Here is a 26,620-nt window from a genome sequence, read left to right on the forward strand (position 1 = left end):
TGCTAGTCTAGAACCCGAGAAACTTTTATTGGACCACAGAAATACAGCCACACACAAATAGTATGACCCCAGAATACCGAGAATGATTGTCAGCTGTTTTTCTTGTGTGGAAGGTCAGTACATCTGTTGCGCCGTGAATGACAATAATGTATTCACTGTAACGTCACATACAGACTGGGTATACAGGCAAGAAACACAAAACACTCTAAGATGTGCCACAAACAAAAAGCAACAAAATAGCCAAAGTACAGCCCTCCAACTGGATCAGACTGCTTCCTATGCTCAAGCAACGAAGCAGAAAAACAAAATTTAAACTCAGTCAAAATAGCAGATAAACCAAGCAAAGTCAAGAGCACCAAAAAAAAAAAGTCGGCCTCACACAAAGAATATATTTCCATTGAACTCAGACACTTGGAAACCAGAGGGGCACGTTTGCAGATTTATGACTCAATGTGGGGGGAGCCGCACGAGAGGCTTCCAGGACAGGGTTAAAGACGCGAATTTAGGCCTTGCTCAATGACACCTAAACAATCCCAGAAAAAAAAAAGTCTCTGCAGCCCAGGGAATCCTGCCAGTGCTGCAAAGCCATCAGTTCCGCTTCTCACGCCGGCTGCTTTCCTGCAACGAGAAACGGGAGAGGCAACGCTTGCTTACAAAGGCTCACAAGATGGCCCACTCCCAGTAATGGCACCAACTGGTATACAAACCCACGCTATACGCTGCGTACGTCCCATGTGCATAAAATAACAGACTTCTTTCACAAATCCCCAAGCTTAAATTCTGGATACGCGAACCTGTTTCAGATTTAAGTTCTCTGGTATTATCTGGGTTCAACTGTGGTAATTTTAATTGGTTATGTAAACAAAACTGCACACCTACAAACCTTCATTTTCAAAGAATGTTTTACAAGAATGTCACTGTTCCACATGGGAAGCAATCAGACGTCTGTGTCCACGGTTTGAGTGCATGGGATAGGCACTCCCGAGATGGTGCCTGGTTCATACAGTCAAAAATGGCCATATAACTAGCTAGCGTATTCAAACTACCGCCTCCCTACCAATCTCCCTCTGGAGGGAGATCGGTAGCAAAAACGCCTCAAAAACTGGTAGTATTAGGCCTCATTCACAGAGCCGGCGTTTCTCCAATCCCGTCACCGTTGCAAGGGGCGTTCCCGTCAGGGGAGAGGATTTTCGGCCCGGTTTTCGACGGAAAGCTGTGCCGTGCCGGGTGCCGGGCGACGTAGGGAGCTGCTCTACGGGTGGACCGCCATCCCGGCGGATGACAGAGTCCCGCCCCCATCGAAAATCGACCAATCAAAAAATACAAAAGTTTTGCCAAGTTTGGAAAATTTTTTCATTATACCGTTACCAACAGTGAGCTAACGCTTGTGTTGTTTTTCTTGTTCCTTTTCGGCGGAAATTGCTAATAGCAGACGCAAATCCTTAATTTACAAGAAAAGAAACGTGCGCACTAATGTTCAGGCACAATTATCTCTTGATTTTGTAAATGTAAGTTGAATAAATAAGCAATCCAATCCAATCCTGCCGTCGCAGCCTCCGTCGCTTTGCTTGCGCAGCCTGTTCGGACACCCTGCCGTCGCGTCCCCGCCCCGGCGTGCTCCCGTGACGGTGCCGAGATGGTAGAGGCGCCGGCTGTGTGAATGAGGCTGTATATGGGTGGATTGGCTGTATCACTAGTTCTAAATTGGGAATATACTGTTTTTCGTTCTTGGTGCAGTTCGGTTGAAGTCAATCATTTCCGTTCATTAGACTGTAGTCAGGGGTGGAACTCATGAAATGTATTTGGGAGCAGCCACAGGAGCAGCTGAAACCGCTGTTTTGGAGCAGGTTGGGAGCAGCTAAAACTACATTCTGGAGCAGGCTAGAAGCAGCTCAGATCAGTTTTCATTGCACTTCAGCTTGTGTCTTAGATGAGCACAGGATCAATTTCAATTGTGCTTAGCAGCACAGATGAACATGAGTGGTTAGGAACCTAGGTAGATGGGATAACAGTGTAACAGATGCGAAAACTTGAAACTTTGGGAGCCTTAATTAGAAACAAAAAGCAAGTACCATATGTTTCTGAAGGTGGTGTCCTTGATATTTTCTGAGTGGCTTTCAGCTGCTCAAAATGCAAACCATCACTGCTTATCGCACAACCCACACGTGCTCAACATAGTAATTATATGTGCAAACCTCTTGACGTGCGTAAGCGACTGACGTGCAGTTGCGTGGAGGAACAGGGCAACAAATTTCAAGTTTATACTATTGTGCAACTCAATATCGAAGCAGCCGACGACGATCAACGAAGTTATCGTATTCAAAGCGATTAGCAGGAGCAAGGTTAAAGTACGTCGAGCAGATCTAAAGCTCGCGTGACAGCTGCTGGCCGGCAATGTTTTGGATTGGACCGCGTTTCAGATCTATCAAATCACAATTTATCTTGCGGGAATGCGGTTCCAACTTCTAACGATGAAGTACTAAAAGGAATCTTTTGCTCATTTGTTTTCAACTGGCTAACGTCCGGAGCCCGGGCCGCAGAGCCTCAGGCAATCCGACGCTTAACGACTCTCCTCACCTCGGCCGACGTGCTTAACCCCCGATGGTTGAAGAATAACAATCCAGCCGCAGGTGTAGCGCTTGGAATCCGATCCTCAAGTTTTTTTGCGCGCTTCCGACTCGGGATACACGGGAAGAATAAACAGAACAAAGGATTGCAAGGGTAGCCAAGCTAAATGTGCTCATTGTTGCCAATTGAGTCGATAGAAATCGAAACCAAGACAAAATACAATTTTTTTTGGCACACGTGCGATTTGGTGCATAATGGCGCAAGGTATTGGCAGTGGCAGTTTCTGCAAAATGGCGCAGACGTGTTTGGCACGAAATGGCGCAAATGGCGCAGCCGTTCCACCCCTGTGTAGTGGATGCTCGCTTGACAGTAAAAAAATGTTTTAAACTGCAGCCCGCAATTCTCTGGCGACAGCTAACGAGGCCAGTTAGAAAGGCGAGTTGGTAAAGTGCCACACAAGCAACTATCGTGCCCTCCTTTCTTGCTGCACAATTCTGAACTTAAGGTCAATCCAAGATACCGCGGAACATTGTTGATAAGTTCCCGGTTTTTGCGTTTTCCCAACTTTTACGTTCAGAAGTGCCAGTCCTGCCGAGCTCCTATAGGAACCTACATATTAATTTCCTGCCTAGCACATTTGCTTTCCCAGTTCTTAGGTCCAAAAAGCCGCTGATATAGCGCCCACGGTGCTGGCCGATTTACACGACGTACCGTTTCACAGACGTATTGACCATGCAACGACAAGTTCGCAGATCGTTCGTCTTTCAAGCGTGGATCGGCCAAACCACTTGGCGGCTTGGTCTACGAGCTAATGAGACGTTTGTCGCCACGGTCCCGGCACCATTGCATTGATACGAAAAAGAACTGTGCACCTCCATTACGTGCCGCATGAGACAGAACATTGCGAGAGGCTGTGCGCGAAGTGCCACAACCTTTACTAACCCAAGGAATAACGCAAGTGTGGTCCCTGCTCAAGAAGGGCCGGAGTCCCAGCCTTGCAAAGGGGCATTTGCCTGTTTCCTTGTCCCCCTGCGCACTCGCACGCAAAACTTCAATAAACCACAGATGAGTTTTGACATAAGCTTCTCGACACGGACCTGGAAGAGTACTGGAACCTGCAGTGCATCAGCCGGCAACTGTTCCTGCAGCTTCTTCACGCGTGGAACCGAGAATTGCACGACAAAACAACCCAGTGAATGGAGGGAATAGACGAAAGGAAACAATGTGCCATATTGGTTTTACTTGCCAAAAAAAAGGTGGTGGTGTTGCCAACAAACGCTTTTCGAGTCAACCTCCACTGAAAATCGTGGACTGAAAAAGCAGAGTGCCGTTTTAATTGCGGATTTTTTTACTTTAAACATGTTTATACAAGCAACAATTTTTTTTTTTTTAACGAGCAACACAAAGATAGAACATCAATGTGCTTTGTTCCTTTTTTTTTTATTTGATTGTTTGTGCTGTCACGCGGTTCTTGGTTCCACTTGTGAAAGAAGTTGCAAGAACTTCGCCTGGCTGATGCGCTGGAGGTTCTGGTACTCCTCCGGGTCCGTGTAAAGAAGCTTCTGCCGAAACTCGTCTATAGTCAGTGACAGGTCAAGAATGAAGTGGAAGCTCCTCCCACCTCTTTCCACTTCAGCAGAGCGAATGCTGGACAGGAGGCCACCTCCTCTCCAGCGTTCGCTCTGCTGGAGTGGAAAGAGGCGAGAGGAGCGTCCACTTCATTTCTGACTTGTCGCCAACCATAGCACGCCGCAACCTCTCCTAAATGGTTGCACCGGGACGAACCGACGAGGACATCGGCAAACGCCCCCCTGCAAGCCCCGGACCCCGTCGTTTGCCTACAGTTCAGTTACCAAAAGTGCCAGATGGAAATTACGAGCTTTCAATGAACGCATTCATTCACGCTGAAAAATGTTTACGAACATTTTCTAAACAGATTTGAGATCATGCCTACAAACTTTTGCAGTATGTTTATTTCAGTTTACACCTATAAATGTTTACAAACTTTTTCTCAGCCCAATTTGAGTTCACACCTTCGAATGTTTGCGTAGAAAAAGTGCTTTGCGGCAATTCCTATCTGTCTCATGTTTGCACCCACCTCCCACTTCCGCCCGTATAACGTCCTCTTTTCTTACGATTTCCCAGATTGTAGTTTTTATTTCCCCGGTTTTATCACCGAGGTTCTACTGTATCTCAAGAAAAACTCTTCCATGTTGCTTCATATTTCTTGACTAGAAAAGACACCCACTGCAAGGTTTCAGAGTGTGTGACAAAGAGCCAAGGCGAAATGAAAATCCACACATGCACATGAGCAATAACAGCAGAGGCCCACTGCTCCACCCTGCCCGTTTTCAGCAAATGCCTCTCCCAGACAAGGCAAAAAAAAAAAAAATTGGTGTGTGTATGTTTACACAGTTTGAACATAGTCTGCCTCAACAGGCGACTTGCCTCTCAGCTGCAGATGAGTAATTTAGCCAGTGCAGTACAACCACCAGCCTGGGGGTCTTTAACATGCACCACGCAGTAGTGGTACACGACCGCACGCCGGTACGATGCTCATCCAGATCAAAACGGGCAGGGGTGGGGATTGAACTCAGGATCCCTGGATTTTGCAGCGCGAGCTTTCGCTCCACTTGCTCCAAGATGGTGTGCACTAAACCACTCGGCCAGAAGCCCAGACAAGAGCGCAAGCTGTGTGGCCACCCCTCCGACACCAAGACAATGGGGTGGGCGGCATTTCCACTGGACCCCTGTACCCACCTTCTGAGTCAGGATCACAAGCAGGTGTCTGAAGATGCTGACCAAGTCAATGAAGAGGTCCACAGAGTGTCTGCAAGGAGTGGCAACAGAGCGTCCCTTCATTTCTGCACCCAACTCGGCCTTCCATGCACTGCCAGACAAACACTAGACATTCCTACATCTCACTACTTGCTGTCGCTTGATGCTACAAACATTGCAGTAGCCTTAGTACAAGGCTGAAAGTGGCAAGATAGAAAGGTGCTAATTAAATGACAGATGAGTGATTTCATCTCAAATCAGGCAGGCTAAAAGTGCTTAATTTTTATTTTTTTGCGAGAAAAATATTTGCCTTGGGGGCATTTCTAAAAGAACGGAGGGCACAAACAGCAAGTTTCCCGTATCTTTTGTTCTTGAGTTATGGAGCGTAGAAGATGCTGCGGCAGGTCGTTTATGTGACACCCTCTATTGCCGTTATTTTTTTTTCTTTGCCTCCTTTAAACTTTTTCTAGCATTTAGTAGGTACTATAAGACACCTTGGATAAAATATGAATTTACAAGTTTCTTTAATTTTTTCTAACAAAATGTGAAACTCGCCTCCCAGGTCGATGTTTTGTCAAATTGGAGGGGTCCCTATTTGGTTAAACTTAAGAAATTCCAAAACAAGCCGATTATAGATACAATAATATTGTTCTGATCTGTCAATTAGCCATCTCACTATCGTTGTGTAAACAGTGTATAAAATAACAAAAGTAGCATGTTTAAAATTAATTTTCTCAAAAAGTAAATTTTTTAAAATTTTGTTTGTGTTATTTTAGATACCAATAGTAGACAATTAAAAAACAGTCTAGAAATGTCATATTTTGGTTGTATGTCCTCTATTTAAGCCACAATCTTGTGAAATTAGTGTTCCTTTGTATAAACAACACGCATCCTTATTGACCTTGGACGTCTATGATTTCAAACATATATTTTAATTACGTTGTAAAAAAAAAAATTGAACTTTTTATATTCATTAAAATTTAGTTTGCTATAAAACAAAAACATATATGCACACTACAAAACAGTGAGTGAGAAGTCTATAAAAATCAGAATGCCACGCAACATATCAAGATTGTTTCTATATATTAAGGCTTCAAATAAACGACGGTGTTACCACACTATTCAAATCTTGTACATAAAACTTATGAAAATACACACCGGGTTTTGTACACCTCAGATTGTGGAAATCACCAACAGTTGACTGCAAAATTCTTGCAGCTAAGTAATATACAAAAGTTTGCGCACAGAACCAGTTTGAAAAAAAAAAAATTGACCGCATCTCCATGTGGTGAATGATGTTGATTGGGGCGAAGCTCTGGTGGTGCTTGTCTGCGTAGACGGTGAGCCGCAGCATGCCGAGCCTTTCATTCGTTTTCATCCATGTCAGAAAGAGAATGTGTGGTATGGAACGTGGTTATATACGCATTTGAGCATTTGACCGCAGCGCCCTCTCGTCTATAAATGTTGAGCCAATGCATGCAAAGTTTAACGCAATTATATACGCATTTGACCGCAGCGCCCTCTACTGTATAGACCTTTCCAGCGGCAGTCTCGAACGAAGCCATTTATAGCGCGCGTCCCTGGTTTTGAGAGTGTACGTCAGTGTTGCCCGACTGTGCTGAGCTGTGGAGTTTCTCGTCAGTAAGCTGTGGCAGCCTGTGTAGGCGCAATTCCGGACGCCGGTGGCGGCTGAATTGCCGCGTTTTTTTTAAATGTTGTGTTCTGTGGCGAACATAATTTATAGAGGTCTTTAAGAAAGCGGTGATCTATTTTTGGGAACAAACGCAAAGAAATGAAAGCTGTTTTGTTGAGTCCGTGCGCGACAGAACAAATGCAACTGGAATGTTTGTTTCATTTTATGTTCCTCGTTTTACGGCACCGTACACTCAGCCATGTCAATCCATAAAGGTCAAAATATTTGACCACACAGGATATCCGAAATGCGTGGATATTCCCCGTCCACAACATGAAATTCAGCGAGTCTCACCAATCGAACATATATTGTACGTACCCCACGGTGCCGCGTTATCCGAACAGGATTTGAGAAAGGTCTCAAATAACACAGCATATCCAACATACAGTGTCAACAACAGTCACTTCATGACGATCGGACGGAATTCGGCGTGCTTTGGGGAACATGTAGAAGAGAGCAGCATTTTTGCACAGCTTCAAAGCAAATGAACGAACGTGTCGTCCCCACACCCCGGACCCGACTCTATCAGCTATTTTACGCGAAAACCCGGAACACAGCCGGGAAGGCTTTTTGGAGATTATCTGAACGGAAATAATCCTCCAAGAACGTCGAACTGCCTGCGTCGCGGGCTGCTTGACGTTCGCTCTCTTCGTTTGTTTCCTGCGAAGGCCGAGCAGGCTAGAGCACTGGTATTCCCTGGTTCTCACAGTGGAAGGTGACACACAAAGGGTAAGCATCCTAAGCAGGCGAATAAAGCAAAAACTTCCAAGAAAAGCCGGCGAACTCCGAATGCAAAATGCAGGTGGGGAGTCACGCTGACCGGGTTTCCACAGCTCAGGCGGGTGCAAGAAATTTCTGGCTGATAGGGGTCACTCGATTCACAAAATGGCGGCGGCCAGAGCGCTCTTTTTGCAAAGGCCTATGGACGTTGAGTGGCTACATGCAACGTTTCATCCATGACATCCCCAGCTCTTGCGTTACTACCACATCTCAGAGCCCCCTACTCGTCCCGCAGTCGTGGCCGACTGGTTAAGGCGATGGACTAGAAATCCATTGGGGTCTCCCCACACAGGTTCGAATCCTGTCGACTGCGCAAACATTTTATTTTTTTTTTTCATTTTTTGCTTTACACGAGCATGTGAGCATGTGAGCTCATGAGCGCGAGCACCAGCAAGATCAATGTGAGCACGGACGCCAGACGGACAAGGCTAAACCCTAAGGAGCTTCGCCCCTAAAAAGTCAATATCACATTCTTTGAAGGCAGTACATTATTTGACTAGTTCAATGTAGCTGCGAACCAGTTTCTGCACTGTCTATACTTCGTTCACCCTTAAGCTGAGACTACGGTGGGAGCTACGTGGCCGCTGGACCAATCAGCCACCTCCCTCTCATCACCTGACCCGGCTCTGTGTGTGGGTATGGCCGGGAGCGTGATGACGCGGCCAAAGAAAGGGGTACGACTAGTCCAATGAGGACGTAGTTTTCACTGCAGTCTCAGCTTAGGGGTGAACGAAGTACAGAAGCCAGGCAGTTCACGATCGTAGTTTCAAACATGCCGGCACACACTCGCTGATAATCTACTTTCAGGGCACAAAGTGGTACGTGCATGTGTTGACACATCTATGCGGCTGCTCTGGGTTTTCGCTGTACCGGTACTTAGTTCTTAGAACCCTGCGTTGGAGATGTTTTGTCTTGTGCATGTCTGCTTTTGGGATCTCCACTTCGGAGGTGGTTTTGCTTTGTGTATAACTTCTCTGTCTTCGAATGTGCTTTGTACTGTTTATTGCTACTCTTGTGAGCTTCGTTTGAAACGTGTTCTGTCTCGCGTATGCACTGGTGCAAACTTTTCACTTCAACAACAGGAACAGTGTTTATAAACGGCTATCACTGGGCTGACCTCAAAGCAACTGGTGTGGTCTTTCAAGTTTCTAGACCGTTGCTCGCAGAAGTGATTCTCAAACATATAAGCTAGACGCTTAAGCGAAGCCGCGTATTAGAACTGCAGTAGAACAAAGCATAAGGCGACTACAGGCCATGCGCACGCTCCCTGCTGGGAAACAGATCAAGTTAGGGAGCGTTTGGGTGGCAGAGGGAAGTAGCTCTGTAAATGCCTCTTTCAACTGCCACACTAAATCGCTAGTTGCTCGTGTACTTTATGGTTGTGTCTCAAAAAGTAGACAAAAATACAAATGTCTATTGGAAATCATAGACACACAAGGTCAGATAAGGGTGCTTGTTGTTTATCCAAAGGAACACATATTTCACAAGGTTGCAAGCTCAACTAGGACATACAACCAAAATATTACTTTTATAGGTTGTGCGTTTTTTTTTTATAGTCGGATATTCTATCTAAAAGCATTCAAAAACTAAAAATAAAAAATGGTGTTTTTGAGAAAGGTAATTATAAACTTGCAAATTGTTATTTCATACACCGTTTATGCAACAATAGCGAGATGGCTAACAGGTCTGAATGATATTATTATATCTATAATCAGCTTGTTTTAGGCTTTCCATAGATCGAAAAAAGTTAATTTACTTTAAGTTTAACCAAAGCAGGGACCTGTCAAAGTTGACCAAAAATCTATCTGGAAGGTGAGCTTCACATTCTGTTAAAAAAAAACAAAAAAACTTGTAAGTTTTTATTTTATTCCGGGTGTCTTTGTAGTACTACCTACTAAACACTTAAAGGTTGACGTACAACCTCGGTTTTCTGCAGGGAAGATAATCCTGTTAGCCCTCCCCTCTCCTAATCTGCGAGAGGAGCCAAGTTGGGGCAAGGTAAAAAGTGGAGAGGACATAAAAAAGGAGGAAACGGGCAAAAGTTAAAAGCGCGAAGTGTACGTCGGCCTTTAAGAAAAGTTTAAAGGAGGCAAAGAAAAAATAACGATAGCAGAGGGCGTCAAACACACGACCTGCGACGCAAGGGAAAATACTAATTCCTGCCGCAGCATCTTCTATGCCCCATAACTCGAGAACAAATAATACGGAAAACTGGCAGTTTGTGCCCTCCTTTCTTTTGCTCTTAAGACATATATTTTTCTTGTAAAAAATAAAAATGAGGCACTTTTAGCCTGCCCAATTTGAGATAAAATCACCCAGATGCTTTGGGGGGTCCAAACAAGTTAAAAGGGCAACTCCACTCAAGTTTTGTGATTGAAAAAACAATGAAACTTTCTTCAGTATCATCTAAGAAGACCAAGAGTCAATTATTAAGATGCAATGCCATCTAAATGTTTCTTAAAATGGCCAGCAAAGTTTCACACTCACCAATTCATTTAAATCTGCTAATTGAGCAGACCTGTGGCACAGCCCACCCTCTGCAACTTATGTCTATTATAGGGCTTGGCGTTTTTTTTTTGTTTTTTTTTTCTTTTTGCTTTTTTATCAAATTCAACACGCTTTTTTCAGTTTTTATCTAGAAAGAAAATTTCAATTTTTTTTTCTGTGAATATTTATGCATATAACGGTTTTTCAGTTATATTTCCGGCCTACACCTTTGTTTTGGCTGGACAGAAGCACCGAAGGACCGGCACAAAGTGAAGGAGGTAACGACAGCACGGCGCGCACTCGCAACTGAAAGTCTATTAGAAACACACTGACTTAAAGGGGCAGTGCAACAACATTGAGTAGGAATATTTCTTACTTTACACCAGCTTCCTGGCACTAGTGGGACCCAAGAATACTCGAAAGCAACACCACTGACCAAAAAGCGTCTTCGTCGCGGCGGAATTCAAAGGATGAAAGCGGAGCTTTTCTTTCAGTTCTCCTTCCAAAGCCGCCTTTTGCTCCTTCGCGTGGGGACAATGGCAACAGTACGATCCCCGGGAATGCGTCATCGAGCTTTACGGTGATGATATTCAAATGCTGCTCACACAGTGGACACGAAGACTGCGTACGCATCCGATCTACGCTCGTGACAATCAATGCTTCGACATGCATTTGGGTAGTGGCCCATGCCCAATCGCTGCAACGACGACAATAGCCGAGCCATTACAATGTCTGGAACTCAGCGCGTGTCCTGTGCTTTTCCAACCCCAGCGCGTAGCTATGGTCAACATTGGCGGCATATAATCGGCTCCAGATCACGTGGCCGCTTGTTCTGGCTGCCAGTTGAGGGGGTGAACGCTGCTAGTCTTTCTTTCATTTTCTAGAACTTCTATTGCGTGGGGTGAAAAACAAACGCGTGTTTCATAGGTCATTAACATCAGGGATCCGTTTTAAGCGGTATTTGCGCAAAGTGCAAAAATTGTTCCATCGCCCCTTTAAATACTTTAATAAAACCATGTCACTTCCAGCCACCCCACCATCTCTAAAAATAACATTTCCTTATCTAACAGTGCCACAAACTGTGTTTAGCACGGTACTTTCAGGAATTTGCAACTGGCATTTGAAAGGGTGACAATACGGAAACTACCTATGTGACTGGGCCTAAAATATAACTAGAAATAAACCAGGTACAACATTGAAATGACAAAATAGGCATCGTTAAGTACAGATTAAGCAGATATCGACGTGCTCTATTCAGTGTGAACATAACCTTTAACAAGGAACCTTTAACTTCACTGGTACCACAATTACTTTATATAATTGTAATAAGAACAAGTCGTTTCCCACATTTTCTACCGTAAAGCTCCGAAACAACGCCCACCCAAAATAAAGATTATATGGTGAAACACACGGGGTGGCCTATCTTCGGGAATGCCACAGCAAAACTTTATCAAAAATTAATGATAAACACCCTGACACCGGCCACAAATTACGTGATGCCGGAACTGATACCGCAGATCGCAAACACCACAAATTCGTGTTTCACGATGTGATAAACAGGCGGAAATTCGCTACAAACTCCCGTTTCACGGGAAAAGATATTGCAGGTTGCAGACGCAGTAGATTCGCGTTTCACGGTGCGAAGGACCCGCGGAAACTTGCCGAGAATTCGCATCTCACGGGAACGAGTACCGCATATCGCGGACGCAGCAGATTCAAGTTTTATGGTGCAATGAACACTCGAGAACCCGCTATAAACTTGCCTGTCACAGGAACCGATATCACGCACGCAGATCACGGACAATAACGCGGAAATCCGCTACGAACTCGTATGTTACGAGAACAAATACCGCAGATCGCGAACGCAGCAGAATTGTATTTTATGATGCAATATACAGGTGGGACCAACTCGCATGGAATGAGATCGCAGACAAAAATGCGGGAATTTGCTACAAACTTTGTCACCGGAAAAGATACCACAGATTGTGGACGCAGCAGATTCACATTTCACAGTGCAACATAAACGAGAGAACAACTCTCGTGTTACCGGAGCCGATATCGCGCATGCAGATCATAGAGAAAAATGTGGTAACCCGCTATGATCTCGCTTGCCAGACGTGCAGGTACAGCCAATTGCGCGGTTTATGCGATTCTCCTACATCGCGTTATGTCCGACAGAAATCGGGGGTGGGTGATGTTTCAGAATGTTTATGTTAAAGATATTTAGCCACAAAAACGGGATGAGTGATCTCTCAAGGGCGGGCGTCCTTCGAGAACTTTACGGAATATGAATGTGGACCTATTCTTTTCCACTTGTAGCCGACAGTTACAGAAACACCCTCTCACTATTTGCCACTATCACTCAATACTCCCCTGCCACTCCAGTAGCTATGCATTTACACTTGAGACTGGCAAGCTGCCGAGGAGAAGTACTATGGTAGCTAAGGCTGGCAAATGCATGCGGTAAAAGACAACTGGTACTACATTTCAAAGCATGATGCTTCATGAACTCGCGAAACTCTGCTTTATTATCGTCATTGCTTTTGATAAACACGATGAAAATGTCCTCATACTACGAGACATTGAGCAACATTTCAGACAATGAAAACAATTCAAACCATATCTCCAAAGGACAGTGAATCTGGCAAACAAGACCTGATCACAAAAGAGAGGAATTTAATGCATAAGGTGTGCAAGCACTACCCCATACTTCCACCATGCCCGTTTGTGCCCCCGGACTCCAACATGGAGTTGAAAACGTGGTGCCATAGCTGCCTGCCACAGCCAAAGTTTTGGCTCGTGATCCTGTCTAAACAAAATTGCACCCTTTTTTTATTTTTTGGCAAAACATGTTACGCAAGGTTGTTTTTGTTAATACCGCATTATTTGAGCTGCAAGTTGCACCCGCCTAAAACGGCCGTTCACACAAAAAGGTTGGTCTATAAGTTGCACCTTTGTATAAGTTGGACATGATTACGGAGTGCTGCGAAGAATGGTGCGTGGGGTCGCTGCAGCCACGGACCTACGCTGCCACGCTTTAAACAGTTTTCGGAGGGCGGGAGAGCAGGTTATTAGCGGGTGCTCTGCCATTCCTCCTTTGTTGTGTACGTCAATGCCACCTACATCTTGCTCAGTTAAATTTCATACTTATAAAAAAAAAATGCATACAAGTCGCACTGTTGACCAAAACAGACAGAAAAAATTTAGGAAACAAAATGTGACATACACATGGGAAACATGGTACTCTTTAACATGAAAAATTTGTTGGTTTCAGGGGAGCTGTCATTTCGGGGGAGCTCTTGGGCTTTCCATTTGACTTCATGATCTTGCCCTGAGCCTCACCTGATGTAGTCACGCTCCCCGCGCTTCCTCTTCTCAATGATCAGCTGGGTGTCGTACAGCACGAAGAAGCAGAAGAGGATCAGGCCGAGGTAGAGGTGCATCTGGAAGACAAAACCCCTCACTCAGTCCCCACACCCGCCAGAGGCCCCTTCCCCCGCTACACTCACGCACCTGGAAAAGCAGGTAGGATCCAAAGAACAGGTTGGCCAGGGACAGCACAAGCATCATCGACAGGATGGACATCAGGGTTCCTGAAAGGCAGACAGCCGTCAGCCACAACACCCAAAACGAGAGCACATATTGTAGTCCTCTTGCAGACAAGTAAGCCTAACCAGGTACACCGCATAGTTTCGGGGATCAAAGGCGTGTACAGCCACGAATGAGGACAACTAATAACGGCGAGCCTTCCTTTGCTACGCGAGCTGCAAGAACTCTGGCTGGTCCCACATTCGGAGGGTCCATCCACGTTTCACGGTGGTGATATCTCCTGAAAGACGGTGTGAACAAATTTTCACCCGCCCCGTGAAGACCTTCTAAATACGGTTTCCCCTAAATCTCGGGGGCACTGCAATAGTCTTTTGCAGTCTCCTTTCATCCACCATTTCTAAAGAGACCAGCGCTACCCACCTTAGGTTGCTGGAACTGCCATCAACGTCCAATTCGTAATGCCCATTTTTACTCGGAGAAAAAAAAAATGGGGGAAGAAAGACCGCTTTGTTTATACTCTATGCAGGAAGGGCTCCCCTTATGGTGTATTCACACGATGGAGATTTTTTTTTTTCCAAGAAGAGGATTAAAAGTCGTCAGGTATTGAGGTCACGGGTGCCGTGTTACGGATGTTCGCTAATCCTCCGAGTCCGCAGGTAGCCACAGACAAGTCGTGACTGGCCCACAAAATATCCATCACACCATCAGAGTGGCCGGAGTCGTTCCTGTTGGGGAAGGATTACGGTCAGCGGCACTGAGGTGCAGGGTCTTTTATTTTTGTTTTTCTTCCACTTCCTTTTACTTGATGGGGATGCAAAGGTTGCAAATACATTTGTGAAAAGAAAAACTCCGCCGACTCAACTAAATGCGATTCTGTCCAGTGAATGCTCGCTCGGTTGTTCTGGCATCGCCGCCTCCTTCTCGCAACCTTTCCTCTTGGCAGCTCTAAGACATACTTGATTCTCTCTGGAGAAATATCTGCCGCGTGAATACACCATTAGGAATTAGGAAGTCTCCGCTCCCAAAGCAGGGAGCCCAGGGGGTCCCCCCGCAGAGCCTTGCCTCCGATGTAGATCCAGCGGCAGTGGTCCGAGTAGAGCGCGCTCAGGGAGAAGCAGGCAAAGACGGCACAGGTGGCCACAAACGCAGTGGCCACGATTGAAGGGTCCACAGAGACCACCACATCCAGGAGCGGCCCCAGGCCCAATCCTGCGCGTAGGAGAGCAACGCCCCATCAGAGGCAAGCACCGCTATGGCACGTCCGTGTCGCACATGAATGCAAAACTATACTACCACCAAACACAGACTCGTACATACATTTTTGAAAAATTGGCTTTCCCAAAGGCATTCTAAATGCATGGCATTTGTGGGGCCTCTTTGCACTCCTTTTGCAGGCACAGTAAGATCACTCAAGATCACATTGCGATCGTGAACACCATAAAGCCTTCACGCGACACTACGAAGTCAGTTTCATGCGACGTCGTCGAGGCTACATGCCACGGACACAAAATACACCCCACCCACCCCCTCCCCCGAGGCTGGCCCTATAATGTTAATACTCTAATCGAGTTACTTCATTGTAAGTACTTAACGGGAGTAAATGGGTATCTCACAAATGCTTTAAAGGGTCACTGTATAGTACTCTATCTTAAAATACCTTTTGCAAGTAACTAGTACTCTTAAATTACTCAAATTACTCCAGCTTTTTTTTTTTATTATTATGCAGGAGACAGGAAGCTCAGAACATTACCCTTCAATTGTTTTGGCCAGGCAGTCTAACCATACACATTTTGTCTCCAATATTTTGGGGCCCCATGATTGTGCAGAGAGAGGCGGTCAACGTGCTGCTTCAAGGTGAGTGAATGTGTGCCTTCTGACAAGGCAGGACATAAAAGAGCATCACCTGGTCATTTCCTTGTGGCTAAGCAAAGGACGAAGCTTTGATCTCTCAATCTAGACCAGGGGTGTCCAAACTGTGGCTCGCGAGCAGCATGTGGCTCATGGCTCCCGAGTACTCCCCGTCCCGTCCCGTCCCGTCCCCTCCCCTCCCCCCCCCCCTTGGCAAGGTTCGGAAGGAATCTTTTTATCGCTGATGAGTTGAATGGTGGCTGTCTAACCATAAAAAACATCTCCCTAGATTTAGGAGCGTTCCAAATGAAACGAGGCTCAAGTCATCCTGCAGTGTGAGGACACGGCAGGATCCTGGTGGCAGGTGCCAAAAGCAAAGTGTCCCCACGCCATGCTTGCATGCCAGAAATGTCCGTTGATATTTGGATGGACATATTACTGCGTGGCTCCGATATCAACAATGAAGATGGTAAAGTAAAAACATTGGGCTACCCTGACAGGCAAACCCCCATTGAGCTGCTCAGGACTGCAGGTCATTTGAGCCCACTTGAAGATGCTTGTTTTACGAATGGGGACACACAATGAAGAAGCATAAGAAGTAATAGCTTTACGAGTAGAAATCACTAACCACCAACTAAGTTGGAATGTAAAAAAAACAAAAAAAACTGCCATGTCCTTTTTGCATTGCAAGGAGGACACTATCCAAAATGGTTTGAACCTTTGGCTTAATATCACTGAAATTTACAGTATATACCGGCAGTTGCAAGGCAGAATGCAGTGCAAAGTTTTATCTGCGTACATGAATTGTGAAATAAATTAGTGTTTTTTATCAGGAACACACTGGCATTGTTTAGGAAAACTATAATTAGAAAACTAATGTAATACCCCACACTTTTCTTCACTAGATACACAGCAGAATGCCTGGAGTGCAACTGTGAAAACAAACTTTCCAAAAAGTAATTTATTTTATGCTAACGTCGCACTGAAAAATCAAATAAATTTCTTGCCTTTTATCTTGCTAACAAAATCTTTACACTTTTATCAAAGAAATCCAGAAGTAAAAAAACAATGCCAAAGCTGCATTGCCCAATAAGTTCCATTTAAGAAAAACAATGAGTGAGCCTTTCGTTTTGTCACATTACCAAAAAATAATTTTTTTTAAAGTGAAATTTACGCCAAAAAGCGGAATGCAGAAACATGTGTTCAAAGTGCTTAAACCTCTACCTTTTCTTTAACATTGGTGGACCGATAATAATTTATGAAAAATTAACTATGCCGTGTAAACAAATGAAACTTTCTGTAAATACTCTCTAGATGTTGATGGATGTAAATACAGTATGCTATTTTTCAAAAGCAACTGCTTTTGCAGAAATATTTTTTTCTGGGTAGTGCTCATTTTTTATGGTTCTTTGCATGTCTGTCTGGCCACCCCTGATCTAAACTGCAAAGAAAGGGGTGTGTGGGTGAATGCACAGGGTGTCTACAAGATTGGATGAGTGGATGTGTGCATAATAGAGATGGGACTGCTACAAAAGACAGGAAAGAGTCCATCTCGCAACGTCGGAAACCATTGAGACAGGCAGTAGCATCCCCCTACAATGGGGAGAGGATGGAGGCTACAGTGGTAACACAGTCGAAGAGAATGAGAGCTCGAGCACACTGGTGTAAAATGCACGGACACGAGCACCTGCTGCAAAAGGATGTTCCACAACAACCGCTCGACTCTGCCGTCCCGGTCGGGCAACTACCGCAGGATCACCCCATGAGCTTTGAGAACAAGGATGATGCAAACACTTTGTTAATCTTGATAGTTTGTCTTTGAAAGCATCCTTTTGACAAAAAGTCCTTGCCTACATGTTTCTAAAAAATACACTGGCTTCCCGACCCTTCCTGAAATCGCGAAACATGGTAACGCATCTAGTTTACAATTCTCTTCAGTGTCCTTTTAACAAAGCTTGTGAGCATCAGCGCTGCTTCGCTGCAACGATGAGGGGGTGCTTGAGAAGCCCAGAGACAGGTGGTTCCACCCGGTTAAGTGCGGCCCTTTTTTTGTATTGAATAAACTCCCAATCGAACAAAGCTTAAGTTTTGCATCCAAGTAACACCCCACAACTTGTCCCTCATCAAAACATGCTGAACCATGGGTGGGCACCATTTTAAAACGCAGACAGAGGAAGCCATGTCTACAAAAGTCGCGACATGCCATCAACAGGTAGCATCACAACAGAGAACAAACTCTTTCTGTGCCTCTATCATAAATGGTGCTTCACATAAAAAAAAACACCCAGTCGGCTGCAGGCAGCTAAAGGAAAACGTGTAGCGTGCACTCTTAAGCATGGTAAAAAGTGAGCACGAGAACACATTCGACTTGTGCATCTGCGACATTCTCCCATGAGGATAGTCACAACCGAGCGATGCCAATAGGGTCGATACATGGCCACACCAGGTTGCAGATGACCAATTGGAAAGCTTGGCTCTAGACCAGACCCGACATGACATGACATGGACATGACATGACCCCCCCCCCCAAAAAGCCAGTATTCTCTAGAGTAGCATCCTGACCTGATGCAAGCCTATGTTGCAGCAGGCCTGCATAAAGAATGGTTTTCCGCAGCTGTCCCAAGCAAGTACCCCCACCTAAACCTAAATCACTGAGGCAAACTGCAAGGAACCGACTGTACCTGTGGTGAAGGCGAAGCCAACAAGAATGCTCAGACGGACATGCTGGTTCTTCCCATTGTCCTGTACCGTGAAGAGCGCAACAAGAAGTCCAAGGGACAGCAATGTGGTCAGAAAGTTGCCCTGCAAGAAGGAGACTGTCAGGGGGACCACGAGCCCGAAATGAAAATGCAAAAGTACCTGCAGGAAGTCGGTGAAGAGATGCACATATCCGCCCGCAGCTGCTGCCAGGGTCGAAATGGCCAGGCAGCTGTACACATTCTGGAGGTGCTCACGCACCGGCTTCTCCCTGCAAAGGAAGCAACCATCATTGTTATATTCAACCTTCCAATAACACTCGACCCTTTCAAAAATTGCTCTTGGTAACCATGCGAAGCTGCCTTGACGGTGCTTGAAAGTGCAGCTGGTCACATGATTGGGCAAGGCGCTGCCAGTAAAGGGATACTACAACAAAATTTCGGCGCTTATTTCTTGGTCTATTTGTGTTAAATGGAGCCATTATCACATCAGACACACCAATCTTTTGTTGAAAAGGCATGAAAAGGAATTTCAAAACAGATCAAACGATTAGCGAAGAGTACCTCGTGGATGTCGCTAATGCCTTGTTTGTAATGCCCATTTAGGAACCTTGACAGGTAGTGATGGTAACTGTCCTGCCTCCAGGCACGACGAGAAAAGAGCTGAAGGAGGAACTTCCCTCTCCCCGAGACTCTCTTGTGTGTCTCCCAGAAGTCGCCACTGTCCCTCTACAAGATTATAGAAGATTAACCCGTCACTCAAAATTCGTACAAAGACAACTTTGGGGTTACTTGCGGTGGCCGATCGCTGGTGTGCTTTGACCGCTTTCAGCGGATGCTACGAGCCATCGGGGCCTATCCAAAGCTGTGTGAATGTCAAGTGACCTTGGAGAGAAGGCACAGCGACGTACGGAAAGTGTATCACGGGCTACGTCCACAGAGCGGGATTGGCTGGGATAGCTCGCAGCGTCCGCTGCGTCCGGACGTAAGGTCCCGAGACAAACTATGTCAAGATTGTGGCGGACGTGACGTGTCTCCGCTGGCTGCTCTCCGAGCATTTGCCAGAGTGGGCCGTTTATAACAAAAAATACAGCCATCAGGCTCAAAATACAAACATGTGATTGTCATTTACAGATATTGTGGATCATATTCAGCCTATTTGTGAACACGACGGGTATATTTCAAATTTTGCTGAAGTATCCCTTTACAATGATACCCCCACGGTCATGAGCATCAGCACTGCTGATTCACTATCGTGGACCAGGAATTTGGTTGACATTCCAAGTATGTACACTACGGATAAAGTAAATTACAACTATGTCACCCGCAAGAGAAGCGACCAAAATTAATGTTGCAATTCAAGTTCGTGAGCGAGTTACATGGAAACATCTTTGCACAAAATGCCTATTTTTCTTCCTTGGTTCATTTTTACATTGGTGATTGAGTTATGATAATAATCCCTAGAGAAGGGGAACAAGAAGGACAAAGGACAAACACAAATCTCCAAACACAGCTAGGTGGCTGGTGCGCGACCGAAAAAATCCGCCTGGTCCTGGTATCCTGAGACCTCTCCATTTCCAGTGGAGAGCTCTACCAACTGAGCTAACCAGGACTAAGCAACACAATTTCTGCCGAGATCACCATCGACCAGGGCCCTGCAATTACTAGAAGTGGGCTATGTTTCGGTGTTACTGAAAAAGTTGTAAATCCTGCCAAAAATAGGGGTGGGTTATCTTTTAGGAGTGGGCCATCTCTCAGGACATTGCAGTATGTATATGTGCTTAAGAATTTTAGCTGTGCCCGAGGAATGTGAATTTTCAGTGAAGTGAGTTGGTCCAGTGCTAGCATTTCTGAACGTTTACTTGGTCTACGTGACCTTGAAACACTCTCTCTTTCAGCCTCTCGGCGAGAATGACATTTATTCCATCATTGCAGCAAAAGAATGTGGTGAGAATTGTTCTCGTGGCGAGATTTGTCCAAGCCGACATAGTCCCCAACCGGCATATAGGTTTTTTTTTTCTTTTTTATTCAGTCCTACAAGCCTAATATCTGGAAAATAAGAATACAATTTGTGACTATCAAAAAATGCCTGTCCACTTTTATGCCAGAGAAAAACAATGCAGCCTGTGTTTTGGAGGCACAGCTGAAACAGCTGATGGCGGTGGAGAAGCTGCTGTCGTGTTGCCGGCTGCAAGGTTTCTCGTAATCGCTGCACTTGTCGTGGGAGCATGTACGTGAGGCAGTGTAGTCGTTGCAGTCGGTACTGACGCAGTCGCAGCTAACGCACATTTATACCAACTACAAGTGTGCATTCTGATGCAGCATTGGTTTTATATGTGTGGGAGTTCCATCTCACTCCTAGTATCCTTGGGTGCACTGTGTAGCACTCGCACCACAATAAACAATACTGCAATTCAGACATCCTAAAAATGACACTATGTGATGCACTTTCGCTCAATCAAAGCGCATCTTGACCAGAGCTGCCTGCTTCATTCAGGGTTCACAGCAGCTCGAAAAGCCTCTAAGTGTGCGAACAGTGATTTTTTAAATAAAATTGAATATAAATTGAACGGTGGTGGCACCAAATTGAAGATAATACGAATCTAAAATTTTTTTTAATAATTCTGAAATAGTGGACAAACAGTTTATAATGAAGATTACACTGCTTAAAAGAACACTGCTTATTTATTGTCCACAGGGCTTCCTAAAAATCGTTATAAGAATGTAAGGCTAGGTGCAAATGACTAGAATAAAACAGTGTGATCCAGACAAAACGGAAAAGGATGTTTACATTGGCATCTTGAAGATGGCAGCACACACCAGCCAGTTGGCTAAACCAGTGCCAGAGTGGTAGGAAAACTTCCATACTACACTGTGCTTTTTCTTCGAACCTCCCCAGTTTTCTACTTCAATCATGCCGTAGCAGCCGGTCACCGATCGCAGACAGAAACGTCACCCCATTTTGCCTTCCAGAAGCATCTAATGGCAGTTTTGTGTGATAGTGCACAGTTATCCCTAGGTGAAGTCATAGACAGATAAAACACCACCATAAGAAGAGAGACAAAGCGGTACTGCAATGATGGCTGTGCCTAGGAGACGAGCATAGTGACTTCTTAAGGCACGTATGTCAGGCCAGTGGTGGGTGCCTGTGAAGGGAAACGTGCGAGACTGTTCTAACTATTAGAGCATTTTTCTAAAAACATTCAAAATTTCGAAAAACCACTATTACATTCAATTTGGACAACAAATCAAATAGGGTGATATTCTATTTGCTATTGAAAAGGATGAATATTTGCACAGCCCTAGTCTCTTTGCATTCCCTGTACCCATAAGACAACAAGAAAACATGTAGCTTAGCATTCAACTTGCTATCATAATTGTTTCTTACATTATTCAAATAATAATCACATGCACTCGCCATCAGAAACCAAAACATCCAAAGCTTCACAGGCATCACTCGCAGAAGCAGATACCTGTGAACTGACTGATGCTTCAAGAGCAAGTTAAAGAAACATGCAGAGTAACAAAGGTTGAAACACTACAAAAAGTCTCAACTGTTCCAGAATTATCTTTTAGGTGCACCATAATGCGGCCCCATTTTAGGCCTAGTGACTTAAGATATGGGAGAAAATTTGGCACCTGCGAAGTGCCGCCGCCGCTGCCGCCCCTCCCTCCCTCCCTTCCACCTCCATCGAGGGAAGGGCTAAAGCCCTGTAACAAAAGGGGCCTCGTCCAATGTATGACTCCACCAGCACTTTCCTAGATGCTTCACCCTAGTGTGGGTCTAGATTAGTCCGTTCAAACCCAAAGCTGACCCTTACTGCCAAAGGGGGAGAGAAGAAGGTACAATTGAAGAAGTGACTGGCAGGCAGGGTGGCATCCAAGATAAGAGTGCACATATCTTGCATAATACCTTTAGATAGTTAATACATCTTTTATATTTTTTAGGTATTGTTCGCAAAAAAAGAGAATGTATTCATGCTTTGGTATCAAAGATATGCAATTTTTAAAGTATTGTACATTTTGAAAATACCCAATACTTCAAAAATGCACCCCCAACTTCAAAGCTGCATTTCCTTTCAGTCTCATTCTCGAGATGCCTTGCATATTAAGTTAAAGCGTATACTGACTGCAGAAAAAAAGTAAACAAATTTTGACACAATCAAAAGAGTGCAGACCAAGTGGTCCACTGTGATAACTGAAGGCACATTAGGTGACCAAATGGTTTCACTTAACCTTATCTTAAATCACAGTAAAAAGTGATACCACAAAAACTGGTAAGGCATTTCATGTGGCAAGTAATTGAAAAAACATGGATGGCACAAAAAATACTGGGACCAGGCATTTCGTAGGGGAAGTTATTGAATAAATATAGGAACAGCACGCAACAGATTGCGACCAGGTGGTGAAGTAGATGAAACAAGTGCTCACTAACAACTGAACACCTATTAAAAAAGGAATGCGGCCCAAGCAAGCACTACCACGAACAAAACAAGAACAAGAAAAAGCACCAAAAATCCAGGTTAACCATGACTCGCCACCTGTCAGTGCTATCTCTTTTTTATGCGAAACAGTTAAAATATGTAGATGAATGAACTGCACTTATCGAACAGGTAAATGTTACGAAGTCGCCAAAAGAGAAAAACTTTGGCAACACCGGGATTCAAACTCAGTCTGCTGTTTACCAGTCAGGAATGCCACAAAGTTTGAATCCCGGCAGTGCCAAAACTGTCTTTCGTCGGCTTCATAAACTTCACCTCAATCCAACAGCACAATTCATTTGTCTGCATATAAGAAACTACTTCCCTCCCCTTTAGAGGAAGTAATTCAAATATGCAAGGTAGTGAAAATGACCCATCATATTTTTTATGCAGCTAAACAGATGTCTGACTCATGCAGCTATCTGTGCCCTCTTTGGTAATCTCATAGACACTAGCAATTCCCTTGCAGATTCATCTTTAGCCTTTCCCATAATCTGACTACTTTTATCTCAATGTTTCATAAGGGAGGGAACTGTTCAAAGAGAGCACAGATAGCTGCATCAGTCAGACATCTCTATCTGCATGAAAAAGATCAGTCAGACTTCTCTTTATCTGCAGAAAGAGATTAGTTCATTGACAAGTGGTGAATCACAAGTGAGGCAAATTGCCTGCGGTCTTCTTTTTTAAATGTTTTTCTGATGTTTGTTTTGTGCATGGTGGTTTGCTTGGGTTGTTTCTCATTCTTGATTGAATGCTAAGTTGTCAGTCAGCACTTGTCTCTTCTACTTCTTTCGCTTGGTCCCAGTACTTTACAAGCCCGCCATTTCCATATTTATGGAGTCATACACCACATCGCCAAACGTTGTCATCCGGGCAAATGATGCTGCCATTCCCGACTACCTGGATATCTCGTTGGATTAGGGACCTTCAACCTTCCCGTAATATTAACACACAAACTTATTTTTAAGAGTGCACTGAAACTTGTAATCCAATGCACATTATAAAAAGAAACTATTAAGACAATCCATGGACTACCAGCAAAAACCTAACAGGACGGACAATGACAACTAATTTGGGAATGAATTAAACATATACATAGATGCATTTTTCTCTACTCTATTGCAGGTTGAGAAAAGCAGGACAAGCACCTCCTGCACAGCCCTCCACTTTTTTCGCTTGAGCAAGGTGAGCGCTGGAGAGGACGCAAGAGAGGGGAAGAGTTTACTCGCCTTCACTGTGCTAAAATGGAAAGAGTAGAGGGCTTTGCAAGAAGAGCTTGTCCTGCTTTTCTTAACCCGCAATAGAGCATAGCTGTTACGCACACAAGATTCATTTTTTAAAGAAGGCCTAAAGACACCCTGAAAACAAGATTAGTGAAGCCCTAGGATAAGAGTGTGCACCAAGAGCTTCACTCATGTCTGTTGTTCGTTGGCCTTCTCAAGAGAAAGAGATATGACGTGGGCACCGAACAATGGCTTAGTTTTTCCCAGTCAAACAGGTCACTCGCCCCTCTCTTTCTATTGTTTTCTATGGCTGTGAATAACAAACCTAAAGAACATTCACTCATCATGTGCATCCCTTGTTCGTAAAAAGAAAGACAGGACACTTCTCTGATCATTTACAAGGCAGTAAAGGCTATGTCAGGCATAAAGTGGATGGAGACATTCATATTAAAAATAGCGCAAAAGAGACGGAACAAAAAGACGAAGAAGCACACAGGACAAACGCTAACTGGCAACGAAACTTTATTGAAAGCTTCCAACTTTGCTATCGCCATGCACGCGCTTAGTCTCGTTCAACAGAAACAGGGCGTACCGCCAAATCCGCACAATCATACCGCCCACCGCCTGTTCCAAATAAAGTTTAGTTGCCAGTTAGCGTTTGTCCTGTGTGCTTCTTCGTCTTTTTGTTCCGTCTCTTTTGCGCTATTTTTAATATGAATGTCCACTACCAACTTGCCCAGCAGACCAAGCTTTTACAATGGATGGAGACCAAAGCCTCATCATTTTTTTGGCTAATAAACTGTCTGTTCAGGCCACACTCATTGCTCAGGCACGTTTTTTATGTTAATTCACTATTATGAATGATTTGTTTGGAGAATGAAAGTATCCATATTAACAAGCCATGACCTGTAGCAGTCTTTCCCGTTTTTTTTGTTTTTTTTTCGGTTTCAACTATGGTTGGAGCAACCCTAAGAATGTAGTCGGGACTGTACTGACTTCACCCTCTCGGGATATTAACTTCTTCGCTAATTTGTTGAAAACTAAGAAGATTGACATGCTATCTTAATCACAGTTAGCGGGAGTGCGTGGAATCTGGTACTATCGGAGCACTCTAATGGCTCGACTTGAACTGCAACCGTATCAATGCAGATGTGCACCAGGCCGTTAGAGTGGTCTGATAGTACCCAACGCCACACGTCCCTCGGTTTCTGCTAACTGGGATTAACTGGCATCTTGCCCAATGCCTTTGAAAGAAGAAAAAAAAAGACATTTTTTATGAAAATAAAGTTTCAGCATTTTTTGCTTCCTGTACATAGCTATATTTTTGTTCACTGTACAAATCGAACTGAACTGTAACGTGGGAGAAACTTGAGGCTACACACTTTCCTCATAGCTACCATTTTCCTCATACTCTGTAAAAACACAGACAGTCGAAGCTGGCAGGGAGGACTAGAGGAACCTCGTGAAAGCCTCGGCGTAGCAGTCGACCTTCACTAGAAGACCTGACGTCTTTTCCGGGCCCCGAGGAAGCCGAGGCTTGCAGCGAGTTCCTCCAAACTGCAATCGGCAAATTGACTCGAATACACCGAGTCTGCCACGGCGCAAAACTTGCTCCATCGAAAAGCCAATGCTTTTGCATTGCGAATTTGGTCTCGCTGTCAAATAGGAGCCAACCTATCGTCGCTGTAGCCTTCTGCGCAAAGCCAATCGCATTCGCCCAGTTCTAGAACGTCTGTCCCATCTCGCAGCATTTGACGCCGAAATGGAGCCAGGAACTTGGCGGGCAACACAGGTCAAATCCAGCAGGCAAACCGTTCTCCGGCCGTCCCGAGCCCACGACACAGCTATCGCTGCTCGGTATTCTCTCAAGGCCAGTAGACGTTGGCCCCAAAACTCGTACAGTCCAGGCTCTTCTGTGCCGTTCGCGGCACGAGCTCCAAGGCAGGCTCCAACCGCTCGCGCGGTGCGGGCCCGATAAAGCGCCAGACACAGAAACGAGGAAACGGCCTACCCGTCGTACGATGCGTCGAAACGGAATTAGGTGGAATCATGACCTCCAAGTTCCCCGGTGCGCAATTTGCGCACCGGTGGTCCAGCGGTTTCCGAACAGGCCGAACAACACGTCGGACATTCTGTAGCGCGTGTGTCTGGCCCCCGATAAAGTACACGACAGCCTCGAGTGCGACGCGCTTCAGCTTCATTGTCGGGGAGGACAGGGAAGTTGAGCGCCCGTCGCCAAGGTTGGCGAGGCGGCGTCCATTTACTCGCGCTTCCTCTTCTACAACGGAACAGACGAGGAATCGCAGGCCCACTGAAGCGAATCAACTGCGGCCAGTACTCACAGTCTGTTGCTGAAGGAGTTCCAGAAGGAGTTGAGGTTAAAAGTGGCCTCCATGGTCTCGATCTACCAAAGTCCGAAAACAACACGTCACGACTCACGTAAGCACTACAGCAGCTCGCAATGGCAGGCAATGGCAGATGTCGCAGATGTCCGCGTTTTGTGGATTGGATTGGATT

General features: G+C 45.1%; 1 protein-coding gene across 1 annotated transcript; it reads right to left on the bottom strand.

Annotated features, from left to right (window-relative positions):
- Positions 1-26,620, bottom strand: LOC8054078 (probable Bax inhibitor 1). The gene is made up of 8 exons (XM_029992483.3): positions 26,446-26,620; positions 18,563-18,671; positions 18,385-18,505; positions 14,918-15,064; positions 13,820-13,899; positions 13,649-13,749; positions 5,329-5,398; positions 1-618 (listed from the first exon to the last, which is right to left on the bottom strand). The coding sequence occupies exons 1-8, from the start codon at positions 26,496-26,498 to the stop codon at positions 589-591; spliced, it is 711 nt and encodes a 236-aa protein (XP_029848343.1). The 5' UTR covers positions 26,499-26,620; the 3' UTR covers positions 1-588.

This window comes from Ixodes scapularis, unplaced genomic scaffold (assembly GCF_016920785.2).
Source record: "Ixodes scapularis isolate PalLabHiFi unplaced genomic scaffold, ASM1692078v2 PGA_scaffold9__187_contigs__length_104089568, whole genome shotgun sequence".
NCBI lineage: Eukaryota > Metazoa > Arthropoda > Arachnida > Ixodida > Ixodidae > Ixodes > Ixodes scapularis.